General features: G+C 40.3%; 1 protein-coding gene across 2 annotated transcripts in view; it reads left to right on the top strand.

Annotated features, from left to right (window-relative positions):
- Positions 1-5,150: 5,150 nt before the first annotated feature.
- ppfia3 (PTPRF interacting protein alpha 3) overlaps positions 5,151-16,292 on the top strand; it is a 32,770-nt gene continuing 21,628 nt past the window's right edge. For both annotated transcript variants that reach the window (XM_072369235.1, XM_072369236.1), the window contains exons 1-5: positions 5,151-5,279; positions 6,251-6,930; positions 14,596-14,697; positions 14,855-15,082; positions 15,167-15,226. In XM_072369235.1, coding sequence (XP_072225336.1) covers positions 6,586-6,930; positions 14,596-14,697; positions 14,855-15,082; positions 15,167-15,226 — 735 coding nt within the window. In that variant the 5' untranslated portion in view covers positions 5,151-5,279; positions 6,251-6,585. The remainder of the gene's footprint in view (positions 5,280-6,250; positions 6,931-14,595; positions 14,698-14,854; positions 15,083-15,166; positions 15,227-16,292) is intronic.

The raw sequence follows: 16,292 nt of genomic DNA on the forward strand, positions 1-16,292 counted from the left end.
GTATGTTACAGGCAGCCTCATGATTTGGAGGGAAGTTGAAATGAGACAGATCTGTCAGTCTCAGGAAAAACACATCAGTCAGGGAGTTTTTTTTAACTACAGAACAGAATATTTTCAGTGAAGGACAATAACCTGCTGTTGACATTTGTTCAACAGCAAGGTAAGACAGATATCTATCCAGCTGATCATTTCAACAGTTTAGATGGCTAAACAGATCAATGGCTAAATATGTACATTTAATTTTGGGGTGAGCTTTTCTTTTAATGTGCATTGAATCTGGTATAATCCAGTTTATGACTTAATGTACTGTTGTATGCTTGTATACATAACACATTGTGTTCTGATCCTGTTCACGTGTTTTTGTAAACCCAGCCGCCTCCTCCTCTCCTCCTCTAGCTCCCCGAGAGTCTCTGCAGACATTGGGTCTGTTGTCCACTGCCACAGCTCCCAGAGGACCTCCTCATCCTCCTTGTTGTCCGTCTGACAAGTTGCACCACCGGCTCTCAGGGCATTCTCAGGGCATTCCACTCACCCAACGACCTGTCATGACCCTGCAGGGCCCCTCCCCTCCTGGTGTCCATGCAGCTGCCACTACTCAGTCACGAGTGTCACTTCAGCCAAATATAGACATCTCAAGAAAGTTCTCTGGAGTTTTCATGTTTAGTGTGTGTAAATGCATTTGTTCTATCAAGTAACAGAGGATCAGCATGAATACTAGGGATGAACAAGGATGCTTTTAGGAAATATTTAAATGCAAAATGTTTTCATTTTTTAGCCAATTGTTCTGCACATATTCCCCAGTTAGTCAGATATCTTTTATTTGCTTTATTAAACCTTAGGTAAACTAATTCAAAATAATTAGACAACCAAGTCAAGTTGTTGAAAGTGTTGAAAACAGGAAATGCAGGAAGAAATCATCAACGTCGTGAAAACTAAAGTGGATGTAAATGTATTCAAGTATATTTAGACAAAAAAAAAAGGAAAGGTCTACGTCATGCGGCTGTCTGTTTGTTAATGTTTTAATGAACCTTTGTGTTGTCTCTGTTTGTCTGTAGAGGACATCTCACACACAGCAGCAGATCTGAGGTTAATCCAAAGCTTTCTGAGCAGAGGCAGCACTGAAGCTGTCGACACCCTGTCAGCAAGTCCGGTTAGTTAAGACGTCAGGGTCGGACGTCATCTGGGGTGTCACTTCACTCAGGTAGTATGAAATACCGTTACTGCACGATGCTGTGACACCTCACAATATATTTTACAACACTTAAACACAGTCACTAATTGTTACTTTGCTGAGCAATTTGAATGACCCATTCATACAAATTCTAATTAAATGTATAATAACGGCTCTTTAACTTTTAATACTTAAAGTAGATTCTTTTGGCAATGTTGTGTTTTATAGAGTTGCAAATGCTTGATATGAGATGTAATTTAAAAGCTGTAAGAATTGGATTTATAGTAATGTATGCTGTGTCTTTGATGGTATACTCTGATGTTAGCTGAATTTTTGTAACGCAGAGAGAAATAGTGCCAACCTGCAGGAGCTTCAGACTGTTCATGTCCAGACTGTCTTATGAAATGTCTGGTGAACAAACTGAATATATGTTATGCATATGTGTGTGTTTTTATGTGCAGGAAATAATTAAAAAAGATAAAGTATCTGAGCAGTTAAAGTATGGGGCTGTCAGTGTCCGTGGCATTACTTCATCTGTGTGATGGTACCACTGATCCAGAGGTGTGTATGGAAATTTTGGAAAGACATTTGCTGCCATCAATGTGGTGTCTGGTCCCGGGAGGTCTGTGGTTATTTCAGCAGGACAATGCCAGGCTTCATTCTGCCCCACTTCCAGCAGCGTGGCTTCATAAGCACAGAGTGTGTGTGTTTGACTGGCTTGCCTGCAGTCCAAAGTATTGGAGCATCATGAAGAGGAGAACCAGACAACAACCACAGACTATTGAGCAGCTGAACTCTTGGATTCAGCATGAATGGACACAGATTCCTCCTAAAAACTGCAACTCAGTTCCCAATGATCTAAAGTGAAGGATCACAATTACAAGCATGACTCTATAAAACCTTTTTTGTTTGTTTTACGAGTGTATTGTTGGCATCAAACTTTAAATTTGTTTAGATTTTCTAAATACAATTAAGTTGGTCATTGCAGATGCTGAAATAATTTATTTGCACTTAACTTGGAATGAATAAATTACAGATTTTATTGCATTTTAGAAAACGTTTAACTTGTGTGAAAGAATATCTAAATCATATCTGATTTGCTTGAACAAATTTACATACAGCACTTGAGATGCAGGGCTTTGACTTGTAACAGAGTAATTGTATAATGCAGTACCAATACTTCTACTTAAGTAAATTACCTGAAAACTTCCCCCAATGTTGCCTTTAAGAAAATTTTCAGGATCTGCATTGATGTCTATAGCAACATACAGGTCCTGAGTATTTCTGCCCTAACCCATCATCATGGTGCAATCCCCTGAAGAGGTACCGACACTGTAATTCTGTAAATGGAGACTCCTCCTGCTGCTGTTGTGCTGAGCTTTTAGTAACAGATCTCACTGAGGTGGTGTTGCCAAATCACAGTCTGCCTCTTCATCCATTTCTCTGCTGTCTTTCTTCCTCTTATGCTTTTACATTCTCAGGCAAAATCACATAAAGTTGTCATTCAAGGCTAATTTTCCTCTCGTGCTTACAGATCATGTTGAATTCTTTACAAAATAATTAAATTCTTAAGACTAAATCATCTCTCAGGTGGCTCTGATCAGTTTGATCAGTGATCTATTGGATTAAGACATGAGGCTTTTACAAACAAAAGCTCACATGTGCTTTTAACCACTATCTAGACAGGGAGTCAGATCTTGAAATCTTATCATCTGTATGTCTGATTTTGTTCTTTGCTTCCAGATTTGCAAACCGTGTCCGTGATATATGACCGCTGGTATGGAGATCTATTAATACTATTGTAAACAATATCGGGGAAAAAAAGTATCAAATCCTCTTTGTACTTTTGGTCTTTACTCAAATCTCATCTTTTCCCCCTTCCGTCTTTTAAAAAATACATTTTCAGATTTAATCTGGCTTCACTTTGAGATTTCTGTAGAGGCCATTACATCATCTCCACCACCTCCTCCCACATTATTACCTGGATGTTTACCCCCCAGCATGGGATGGGAGAACTTACAGAGAAAAAAGGTAAGAAATTGTCTAAGTACTTTAAATTAAACTTTTGATTATCTACAAAGATCCCACCAAAAAAAAGAGAAATAAAAAGAAAATAAACTCTGCAATTGTTAAAGGTTTTGACATTTTTTTAAAAAGTTGTTTAATACTAATTCCCACTTTTTAAGAGCTGCTTGTGTGACAAAAGTAATAATGGTTACCTGAAAACCTCGTAGGGAGCAGAGTGCTGCAGGTATCCGATTTAAACGCTAGAGGGTGGAATTGATCAATGGTGTTGGTAAGTTTGTAATATCACAGAAACAGAATAAACTGCTAATAAAATATTATACGTGACAGTTCTGATAAAGGGCTTTAGATGTGCAGCTGAATACAGAAAAAAGCTGCAAAAAAGGATCTGGAGGTGTGTATGAGGATGGGAGGTGAAAGCCGGTTATAGAGTTTTGTTTCTTTAAGACGCAGCATCTTCAAGAGGAAGAGAAAAAAAACGACTGGAAGTCGTAAAGTTACGCAGAAACCTGAGATACGCAGGCGGAAACAGCAGTGTTAACCTACAAAACAAAGTTTCTCCTCAGTCGTGTTGTTTCATCTGTTTTCCATGAGAAATTATATTTATTATGTACATATGTAAATAAAGGGCTTTACCTAGAAACTTTTAGTTTTTTTTTTTTAGATCTAGTTCATTCACATTAGGGACATTTGGAAGCTCATCAACAGTCACAAAATGAACAGTATAGAATAGCAATAATAAAATCAAATACACAACTATAATACTCTATAGAAAATACAGAAATAAACATTGAATAAGAGACTTATAATACTCAAGATAAGTTACAAAAAGACAACAACTTTATACATAGATTTGAAAGATTTGTCATGGGATTTTTGGAACTACATTTATTTCTAATTTTTGTTTTATTTGTTTTCTTGTTTGCTTTGGTTTTGTTGACACTAGTTACATGTATTGACAGTGTAGAGAAGAAAGAAAAGTGGACAGAGAGAAGGGGATGACATGCAACAAGAGCCACAGACCGTGACTCAAACCTGTGCCTACGGCGACAAGGATTTACTGCCTCTGTCCATGGGGCACCCGCTCAACCCAATGACCTATCCAGCACCCCTGAGTTACGTTTTGGTCCTTTAATAACAGTCCTGACTTTTTGAGACATTTTTACATTTTCCTAACATATGACTGCTGCAGTAAAACATGTCCATGTTGATTTTTTTTCCAGATTTAACGGCTTAATTCGACACAAAATACACATATAGATTTACAACATGAAGAAGTATCATATCACTACAATATCATCTGTAAGCTCCAATTGTACCTTGCTGTACCATGTTTTGGATCATTTAACATCTTTGTGGTCCTATTCTTTTCCCACTGTGTAAATTTGAGCTCACTTTACATTTTTTATTTCCATTGATTGTCTTATATAGGCCATTTTGTATCTTTTTCGTCATTCTTCAGTCCTTGGTGGCGTTTTTTTTTTTTTGTCTCTGTGGTTGTTTACATCTGAGTCCCTTTGGGGTAATATTTCATCATAACTGAGTCACTTTGGCTACAAGGAGAGGCAACACGAACAAAAATAGGTACGTTCTTTGCGTTATGATGGTGATTTGACATTTGCTCTTTTTACTCCTCCTTTTATTTTTCTTTTGTGTCTCATTCTAGAATATACATTATCTGTAACTGTTAAAAACAAGGCGTTGCTTGACTCCTTGAGCCCTGGGCCTATCGATCCGTCCAAACCGGGCGGATAATCTCAGGGGGGTTGATGTGAAACACAGTCACAGATGAAATGTGGTCCGTTGAGAAATGTATGGACAACAGCTGGTGTGAAAATTGTACTTTTCTGCAGCTGTTTATTCTGAAGTCATGGCCGGATGTAGTCCGTGCTCCCTACGCACATCTTGACGCAGCAGCTGATCCGTGCCGTCGCTCCCACAGCAGAGGGAGGGAGGGGACGGGGAAGGCTGGTAACCGGGCTGTAACGGGGATAACCTGCAGCCTCCGTCTCTCAGACGCTCTTATGGAGTGAACCGGGAAACGATGAGCGTTTATTTCCTCCCTCTGTCGATCATGGAAAGGGTAAGACACACAAGTGGTTTGGTGGCGATGGTAATCTGCAGCTAGTGCGGCACGCGCGGATATGTAGCCGTGCGTTAGACAGTCCAGCTGTTTTTATGGGTGGGGGCGGTGGGGGGCAGCGGGGTGTTGATAGGAAATAGACGCCTTACTGTCGGAATAAAGACAGAGCCGCGCATCGTTTGGCACCATTTAGGTTCAAAATACCACATGAAATAATCCAATTGTGTAACATCTTATGGTGTAATCTTGTTAATTAGGCTTGCATCATTTACAGGATGATTGGCACCTCCCACCATGATGTGATAGCGGTGTGAGGCTATCCTGTACAGCCGTCAATGTACTGAAACAGGCTGTTTTTCTCCGTTTGGGCCCTTTATTTTTTCAAGACAGCAATTAATTCTCTGACTCAACACCCCGAAGACAATAAACATTTTGAAATTTTTTATAGATGGGTTCCGGAGACGTTAAAAAGAAGCATGTCTTCTCTTGATACAGCCAGTAATTACAATTCATGATGACACCCTTTTTTCCCCTCCACATAAATGTAAGAAACCGCGCTGCATCCTTCTCCAACCTCCAGGCCTTGAGAATTCTTCTGTGTTTGCGTGACGGCGTTTTGTTGGCAGAAGCTGCTCTCATTTCCGTACATCATGCGCATTTATCGTTACCATTATGAGTGTGAACGCTCGGATACATAAAGCCGTGACATGCACATATTGATGAATTACTCCAGAGTATCGCGATGCAAGTCGGTGTGGTTATTTTTCCTGTGAGAATTGGAAAAATGCCCGAGAAAAGTGTATATTCCGTCGGTGCATGTATCTGGGGGATCCACATGAGTGAGGACAGAGAAGAGATCACAACCTGGAGGGCAGCACAGACTTCTGGCATCCATGCTCCCACAGCTGATCTTCTTACCATGTCTGGTTTGCTTAAAAACAAGACTTCTTATCTTCTTCTCCTCCCTCCAGGTTCATCTGGCTGCTCTGTGAAGCTTGGACCGAGGGGTCAGAGGTCACCCACCAAACCTGCACTTCTCCCTCTTATCCCTGCACCCCACTTCACCCCCTTCCCCAATCCCTGATCCATACACTGTTTCCCCAAAACCTCTTAGAACTGTCATCTTATTCCCAGTTTTCCCTCACAAACACCTGCCCTTTGCCTGTGAATCTCACCAAGTCATCTTGAGAGGAAACACCCCCAACAAACAAAATACTGGTTGTACTTTTCATGACGAGAGACCAGCTGCTCACCAGAGCCTCCTAGTCATCTCCTCAGATAACGCCTCTGACAGCCAGGCGTCAAGATGATGTGCGAGGTGATGCCCACCATCTCAGAGGATGGGCGCGGCGGAGGAGGAGGTGGCTCGTCTTCCCCGGCGAGTGGTGGAGGAGGCATGGGTGGCGGGATGGGAGGCATAGGGGGCTATGGTGGCCGGGATTCCCGCGGTGGTGTTGGAGGAGGGGGCGATGAAGGGGGAAGCACGGGCAACCTGGAGTCGCTGATGGTGAACATGCTGACAGAGAGGGAGAGGCTGCTGGAGAGCCTGAGGGAGACACAGGATAGTCTGGGGACGGCACACCTTCGCCTGCGAGAGCTGGGCCACGAGAAAGAGTCTCTGCAGAGGCAGCTGTCCATCGCCCTGCCACAGGTATGAAGACTAAGTGTCATTATGAAAGCAACAGCATGCATGCATTCTTCCAAAAGTATCGTTTTTATCCTGCATTGGATGTTAGACAAAAGACAGACTCAGGCTTAAGCTGGTTGCAACCAGAAGTGCAACGTTTTTGTTCAGTCATGACATTGTTGACACTGGTTCTCACACCACAGTAAAGTACAAGCTCACAGTGTGCGGCACACATGGGAGACAAATGGGTGAGACATAGTCTTGTCTATTTACAGTTGTTCTATATTTAGCTAACATTAGCTTTAGCTTTGATAATCATAGAGACTCTTGAGATGCACATGTTGTGTCTCTGTATGCTGATTTCACTCAGTCACTACGTTTACATTCGCAGTTAAGTCGTGGCATAGCTTGACTCGGCCATTTAATTGGACCACTGTCCTTCTGTCTCAGAAAACTGAGTGAAATCAGCTTATTCACTGAAGTATGATAGTTGCTGATATGGACCTGTTCCGTATGTTAGTATTGGGCTTTTTCTGGTTAACCTACGATGTCACAGACTACATCGATTGAGCTGGCAGCAAATGGGTACCGTGTTGAACTGTGATTTGTATGATTTATTTAGAAGAAAACTAAAATGCAGAGTATGTCTTTAACTATAACTGTGCAAGTGGGGTAATAAAGATCTATGAAACCTAGATACTGGTTACATATTTGGTTATTATCGGTTGGTTAATAGAGCTTATCACACATGAAGCTGTGACTGCTTAGTAGGTTTGTTATATCCGTCCACAGTGACTAAATTTGAGTTTTTTAAATATACATATCAGCATGATATAACATTTTCCATGTTTTTAACTTACAAAATTGAATGAAAATCAGTAAGTAAATTAAGCGAGTTACGCTTGATTTTGGAAATGTGGACGCGCTGCTGCGGTGTACATCAGCAGACAAAGAAGCATCTCGGTTTTCTATACTTATGCTGTGTTAGAGGGTTTAGTTCACTGTAGCACACGCACAAGTCTTATCTGAGCTTGCACCAGCAGTCAGAGGCTATATAAGGGGCCACATTTACAAAAAGAGGGGTCAGATCGTCCAGGTAGCAACATTGTCCAGGTTGCTTTGAAGCACTGTCTGGATTGCTACCCACTCCATGTAACTATTGGATGCAGAACTAAAGTAATGTAGATAGCCACTGTACAGTGTTCATTTGAATCCCTATGAAATTTTTTAGGTTTGAGTTGTATTAGTTTGTGAAAAATTAGCTTTTTTGTGGCCCGTTCTGTGTAGCTTTTAGCTTAAGGTCACTTGTCGGTAAAGCTTTGGCTTCTGATTGAATAAATTTTGAAATTATATATTTGCTGTAGCTACTTTTAATTCAATTTATTATCGAGGATCAATGTGCTCCTTCAGAAGTCATGCCTGCCAAAAAAAAATCTTTCACAAAGGATTGGTGTGACACTGGTGTATCCTTACTTGCTTCCTGTCTCCTCATTCCTCTCTCCTTTGGGAATTGAGATATCCTTGAAAATATTTGGCTGTGAAGGATTTCTGGGTCACAGGCAGGAGGAGACAAGGAGGCTGATTTAGATCCATGAGATGAACCTCAGGTCGCAACACTTACTGACTTCTTCTTCGACTTCTTCTTCGTGTATATTCTTTCTAGCTCACACCTCAACAGGGGAGCCTGTGCAGTGCCTCCGTCACTTTGAGGCTCAGTGATTTGGAATCAGAGAAAAAAAAATCATACAAGTTCTAAAGATTAGAATATGGTGATCGTAAAATGTGTACATAAAGGCGACAATTTTCTATCTCATGCATTCTAGCTAATGATATGTTGTACAGACTTAACACTGATAAAACACATGAACGCTGAGTATAGCAGGCATAGCTACATTAGAAAGGGAGCTAATTAGAAAGGGTACTTAAATACATACAATCACCAATAAAATCATTAAAAAAAAGACTTGTGTGAGTGATCGGTTATTGCGAGAAGGACCTTGTAACATAAGTAATGTTGAGGTTTAGCTATGTATTGCCTTGTTGCATGCTTTATTTAGCTGTTGAGGTATTTAACTTAAAAACAGTCTGAATAAATGTTATCCTACTTGACTGTAACAGATGAGTTGATCACTTATGAGTCAGATGACAGGATTGATCAGCATGGATAATCTTTGTGTGTTCTTTCTCTCCTATGACATAAGACTGCATAGCATTGGGTTTTTGGATGAATCAAGGTATCTATAGACATTGTAATAGACATTTAACATTATTTCATTACATACAGACCAAAATATGAATTAATCCAGAAAGTACATTGCTGATTTTAGGTTGAGATATTTCACAACCTTATCCCATTTCACATGTAATGTTTTAGCTAAAAAAAAACTTTACTCTAATATAGTTTCTTGGAAGAATTCTTGTAGAAAAGGTCTCTTTTAGCAATCTGAACCAAGCTGTTTTAATTGTTTTACAAGCCTCGAATTTAAAATTTGAGAAAAGATTGAGAATATTTTTAAACTGACAAACAGATGGAATATTTTGTCATCCAGATGGATAAAAAAAAGTCTTTCAGGATTCTGAAAATAGCTTTGAAGCTGCACAAAGTGTTAGCAGACCTTCCTGGATTTTTCAAAACGAAACGTTGAGGCCCAAACTGGAGCTACCTAAAACCTGGAGATGAGGGGCGAAATGCTGCATTCACCCCTGTAGAGCTAAAGCCAATATGATCCCACATCCCAGCACCAGAGAGCTAATCATGTTGTAATTCCACTCAGAATAGAAGGACTTAATTTTTATTTCCAGGCAGGAGTCATTGTCGGGTGCCTCAGGACACGATGATGCCGCTCCCATTATTTGTACCTATTTTTCGCCTAAAATATCAAAATGAAACAATCGGTGTAGCGGCAGTGCACGTCCTAACAGAGAGTGACCGGGCATTAAAGGGCTGTATTGCCTCTGTGAGAGGAGATCAATATGGCATGCACATCTGCTGAAACACACACGCACACACAGCAATGAGGGAACACATGGATTGCTGTAATACATAGATGAGTTCACTGAGTTTTCTGTGTGTCGATGCTGCCAAGAGAGGAAAACAGGAGAGAAGGATGGAGAGAGCGACAGCATGGCACTGAGAGAAAAAAACCTGGTGATATGAAACACACACAGACTAACAAATCAAGACCATTTGCATATTGCTGCATATTAATAAAGTGGCTTCTAGAGTCTGTTTCAGATGTTTGTAATGACAGGGGAAGATTAAAATGGAGGATTTCTGTGTAGAAGAAGAAAAGTGTACTGAACCGAAATTATGGCGACTGGAGGAGAGGAAAGTGTGTGTTTTCTGTGCTCTATCTCACATCTTTTACCAGAATTAATCCCAGTATTATGATATCCTTCGGGCCCAGAACAGGCCATCTGTACACAGCAACTTCCCTTTTAAAACAAGCGCCGTCCTTTCACTTCTCTTCACATCAGCTTAGACTGTACATGCTGTACTTTTTCATGCATTTTGGCTGAAAGAGGGTGTGAGCTCAGGCGCCTGTTTGCTGCCGTGTGGAGTAAACTGATCACTGTTAGCACAGAGCAAAGATAGCAGCAGCAGCGCCCCGCATGCATCAGTGCCCTTTAATGGCTCGTTTGCATAACTGCTTTTGAAAACACGCATGATGAGACACACGCGTGTTGGAGGATGTGCGCTGTCTCATATGTGCATCATGCCGTAATCGCACGCGAGTTGAAACAGGACAGTCACTGCGCTGTGTCCATAATTTGATTACAGAATCTCAGCAAAGCAGACAGCTGAAAGTTAAATTCAGTTCAACATAGTTGATCATGTCTTTGTTGATGTGTTGCTATAGATACCATTTAGTTAAAAGCAATAGATTTTAATTGTAACAATCATGTTGCTAAGCTCCCAATTAGACATGATTTGAGTAAATGACACAAAATCAGTTCAGCTGGACGACTTTCAGTTGTAAATAGAAGACATTACGATGCACTGGTCTGACTTCCATTATTCTCATGATTGTTTAACCTCCAGGTTTTAATGATGGACAACAGACCGCTGTGCTTATTGTACAATTATAGCAAATTCAGGTGCAACACATGCACCAAACACATTGTATAATTTTATATAAAGGCCTGGTTTAAGACTTCTGAATATGGCACTTATGGCACAGATTGTCCCGTAAGTGCTGGCAGGCAGCTTTACAGTGACTGGATTCAAGTGTGTTTAATGGAGGGAAGTCTGTGAGACTCATTTTGCTAAAGATTTGTCAAATTGTTTGCTATACTTAAATATGCTGTGGGTTCAGGGTAAATATTGGAAATATTTGTTTTTTGATGTTTTGGTGTTAATGAAAAGTTAGAAAAGCTTTAACATTGGAACCACCTCACTAATATTGTGAAGCACACCCTTCTGCTGCCAGAGTAGCTTTGACATGTTGTTGCGTCGGGACCTCCTGGGGGATTCTGTGGTGTCTGGCAGCGGGATGCTGGTAGCTGATTCTTTCGGCCCTGCAGGGTGGGGTCTCCGAGAGTCGGGCTTATTCTGGTGCACCCCACAGATACTCTGGGATCTGGGGAGTCTGGATTATTTCCCTCCAGTTGTTGCTGAGCAGTTTTAGTGAAATGGCAGGGTGCATATTCCAGCTGGGGGAGACTGTCGTCGTCATGGAGCGCTGTTGCCTTGTTTTTCAACAAATCTTCTCAAAAGTTTCCTACCAAAACGTTGCACCATAACTAAATGATCAGTGTTTTCCACTTCACCTCTCATTGCACCTGTTTCACTTCTGTTGGAGCTTGTAAACAGGTTTAGGTTTAGGTTGCTTTTGGGGGAGAAATCTGTTCAAGTAGAAATTCAAATATCAGTCCAATAAAGTTTTGCCTGAAACTTTCACTCCCATGTTGATCTTGAATAGTTGAACTAACCAGATTAACCAAATTAATACAGTAGTCTGGTGGTTTTCAGAAGGTATGCTTAAATCCAATCAAATCAATGAAAGCTGAAGCAGACCTGACAAGTTTAAGGAAACAAACAAAGAGCTAAACTAATGCTGAATGCTTAATCATTCTTGTTGAATCAAGATTTGTCTAGTTGTCCACAGATGTTAGTAGCATCTGAATCTGAACGAAAACAGTAAGGGCATTGTGGAATATTTTTTATTTTCTTAATTAAGGGTGTTTTTATTGTTATTAGTAATAGCTGGCTAAAGTTTAAGCGCTACAGTAACATCATGCTCACATATTTGCAAACAGATTACATCTGAGTTTGTTCAAATCTTCTGTAATCATGATTACCTCCAAGATGAAAATAAATTTCTTTATCATGATAGAACGCAGGATTCTTTAATGAAATTTTACTCCACATCACAAATGAGGATTTTTGCTTCCAGGAATGTTCAGGGTATATCTTCCTCTGTTGAAGATGCTGCCATGCTGTTGGGAATTATATGAAACGGCTCTTAAGGTCTCTTAAAAGTCTTTTCAAAATTCATTGTTTAATAAAAATACCCTGTTGTTTTGACATGTGATGTCAGTTAATTTTATGCCATTTCTGTAGGACTTTCATAGAGTTTCCATTTTGAGAAATGTAAACAGCAACAAAAAAGAATCTGAACACCAAAAAAGTAGGCATCCAGTAAAAAGAAATGTCCATAGCAGCAAAAAGTATTCCTCCCTTCAGCTTACCAGACAAATTTAGAAGATGCTGTAAGAATTCACTCTTCAAGGACGTTCATTCAGCTGTTTTATATAGTTTAAAAAAAATCTAACTCAGATATAACCCAAAACTATTTATATAACTTCTAAACATCCTGGATTTGTTAAACATACCTCAAATAGATATAAAAATAAAATATTTCTAAACAATGGCAGGGGTTTTTTTTTAGATCAAGTAGAGAGAAAAAAATGGAATTACTTAATTGAGAAAAAATAAATTGCAATCACCTTCAAATTTGCATTTCTAAAACAAATACCTGCATAAGCCTAAATATGCAAATGAGTCTGCAGTTAAAACAAAGTGCTTGTAAAGCTTAACAAGCTGCTGCACCTGGCTGATTGACAGGAAACGTGTCCCCAACTACAGAGCTGTCAGTGGAAACTGTGGAAAGGATAATAAAACTCCTTCAAGAAGGTAATTCAACACTGAGTGTGGCAAAGGATGTTGGCTGCTCCCAGTCATCAAATTTGGAGCAAGTACAAACAAAATGGGAAGGCTGTAAAAAGGAAACGTACAGGTCGACCAAGGAAGACTTCAGGATGGAAAAATCAAGGCAGAGTGCCTGAAAATAGAAAATGTACAACAAAAGAAATGGAAAACATGTGGGGAAAAACAGGAGTGAATGTTTGTGACCAAACTGTAAGAAACAGACTGAAGGAAATAGGATTCCCATCAAGAAAAGCCCAGTGTAAAGCATCATTAACACCAGAACATAAGAAAACAAGGTTACAGTGGGCTGAAGAGAGTCATGGACTGTTGATGATTAGATGAAAGTGATATATAATGATTAATCACCAGTCTGCATTGGACAAGGAGATGATGTACAGTGAGGATGAAGCACATTTCCACAATCACTGATGCTATGAGGTTGATGTCAGGTAAAGAACCAAGGAAGATGGCAGTCATTACTTCAACAGTAAATGTACAGGTGGACATTGAAAATATGGACATTTTTCTCATTCCATCGGTTTGGTGATGCTGAGGTCATTTTTCAGGATGATAATGCATCTTGCAACAGAGCATGAAGTGTTCAGATTTTTCCTCAAGAAAGATATTAACTTAAAGTAATGACCGGCAAATAGTCCGGGTCTCAATCTGAGTTTAGACTTACGGTGGAAATTGAAAATAATGGTTTATGACAAAGCTCCATACCGCCCAGCTGATCTGTCAACTGCTGTACAAGAAAGTTTGTACCTGACTGATGAAGAAAATGTATTTTTTATTAGCTATGTCCTCAAATAATTAAAGCTGTCATGAAAGCCAGAGGAGCTGTAACAAAGGTCTACTTTTTGGTTAATGATTTAGTTTTTGCCCACACTTTTCATGATCTGCTTTTAAATAAATATAAATAGTTTGTGCATAGACAGTGCTGTAGTCTGAAGTATGCTGGGCAGAGAAATAGTCAACAGTCCAAACTGAATCAATGTACTCTTATCTAGACTCAGTTGCTCCACTTGTGTTTGGTCCAGCTATACTTGGAGCTGGAAGGGTCTGAATCTCTGCCTTAGCTTTTATAACATTGATGAGTGTGCTTTTGTCTTATGTAATTACAAGTACTGTTAAAGTAAAGATTGCCTCACAAATGAAAATTTAAAAGAAAAAACGGAAAAATTGAGGCAACTATCTACCCCTGCATCTGCATTTCATACAGGAGCAATGTAATGAAGCCTTGAGATGTAAGATAGAGAAACCTACCCTCTACTGTTAGCTCCTTACTAATCCCTCCTTATATATAACCAGCCAGTAAATCAAACTATAATCACTCTGGTAAACAAAGTAGTTGGGAAATAAGGGATAAAGCAGTTAAAGTCTGTTTAGGGATCATACAGCACCTCAGTTCAGCAGGGACGGATGCAGTAACCATTACAATTTGATGAATGTGTGTGATCAGTGTGGATAAACAGTGCTTATGACCTCATGTACCAGCAGCACTCTGGCAATAACAGCACCCTCTTGTGACCCTGCAGGAGTTTGCAGTGCTGACCAAAGAGCTGAACCTCTGCCGGGAACAGCTGCTGGAGAGGGAGGAGGAGATATCAGAGCTGAAGGCCGAGAGGAACAACACACGAGTCAGTACCCCTTTATCTCTGTTCATGATAAATGTTCCACCCTCATTTTGGTGAGCATGTTCTTAAAGACCCCACATATGAAAGTGTAATCATCTGAGACAGTTCAGAGGCACATCTTGGAGGCGTTTTACAGCATGTGAACCACATATGTTGACAGCTGCTGCTTGAACATCTGGAGTGCCTGGTGTCCCGCCACGAGCGCAGCCTGAGGATGACCGTGATGAAGAGGCAGCCCGGGGTCTCCAGTGAGGTGGAGGTCCTGAAAGCCCTTAAGTCCTTATTTGAGCATCACAAAGCTCTGGATGAGAAGGTGCGGGAAAGGCTACGGGTGGCCTTAGAGCGCGTGTCGGCCCTGGAGGAGGAGCTGCAGTCGTCTTCCCAAGAGGTGAGTTCCTACTTCTGCTTATTTTTCTACAGAAAAAAACAGATGAAAGTTACAGCTGATTGATTCTTTTCTGCACTGCTACAGGTTGTGTCTTTAAGGGAACAAATCAAACGACGGCAACAAGGACTGGACAATGGCAAAGAGGTAATGGACAGCATTGGTGTCACCGTGAAAAATCCTCAACTTTTACAGCTGACATGTATCTGATGAGCGCAGATACATTTTCTAAATTTAGAAAAACTAGAAGTCTGAAAATACAAAACCTTTGCCACAGAAAAGGTGAACTTCTGAAGCATCATCCATAGGTAACAAGTCCGCAAGAGTTAAAATATTTCCTTATGTTCATTAACACAAAGTCTGACTATCACCAAATTCAATGGTAATCCGCTGAGGTAATTTCCTTCTTTTGGCAGCATAAATGTGAAAATGTTGTGCCTATCATTCCAAAATTTGTTACATATCAGGTATTATTGGGACCAAATTGTGGGACCCGCCAACTAAAAGCACAACTTGCTTCCATAGATGAAGGATGATTTCCATTTGTCAGTACAACGCATATGAACTCCAAAATGCTGCAGAGTTCTGTCTTCACTCTGCAGCTGGAACGCTGATCAGAGGCCACCGATTGCCAGAAGCTATTGCAGCTTTTCCTACAGTCTGCTGTATATTCCTGGATCAGTTGTGTTGCCATATGGCTTTCAGCCATCAGTGTCATTCAGCGAGGAGGAAGTTATGCACCGTCTTCTATTTTTATGGGCTTAGATGAAAACTTCAAACTTCAATCAGTTAGAGTGCATTGTGTTTTTGTCTTTTACATCCACCTGACTTGTGTTTATTTTTTATGCTACCTCAGTTTTAGCTGTTTTATATTTATTTGGAATTCTGTCATGAAGAGACGAGTGAGCACTAAAATGTGTCGTTCAGTCGGGTAACTCAGAGCTTAATATACAACATTTTGAACCTCAAAACAGGATAAAAAAAAACTGGTTGATATCTGTAGACTACAAAGTGTAGTGATTCTTAGCAGAGAGTGCATCACTCTGTGTGTGGGTGTGTGTGTTGTTATCCGAGCAGCTGGGTTCTGTGTTTTGGCTGCCGATCTGGTCACATGTGTATGTGTTTTTATGCGAGTCCCTGTAGCGTTCAGTGGACCAACTTCAGGTTTTTCACCACTGAGTGAACCACATGCTCCGCCTAAGAAACGATAATA

Source organism: Leuresthes tenuis, unplaced genomic scaffold (assembly GCF_036924035.1).
Source record: "Leuresthes tenuis unplaced genomic scaffold, fLeuTen1.0.hap1 SCAF_17, whole genome shotgun sequence".
Taxonomy (NCBI): Eukaryota; Metazoa; Chordata; class Actinopteri; order Atheriniformes; family Atherinopsidae; genus Leuresthes; species Leuresthes tenuis.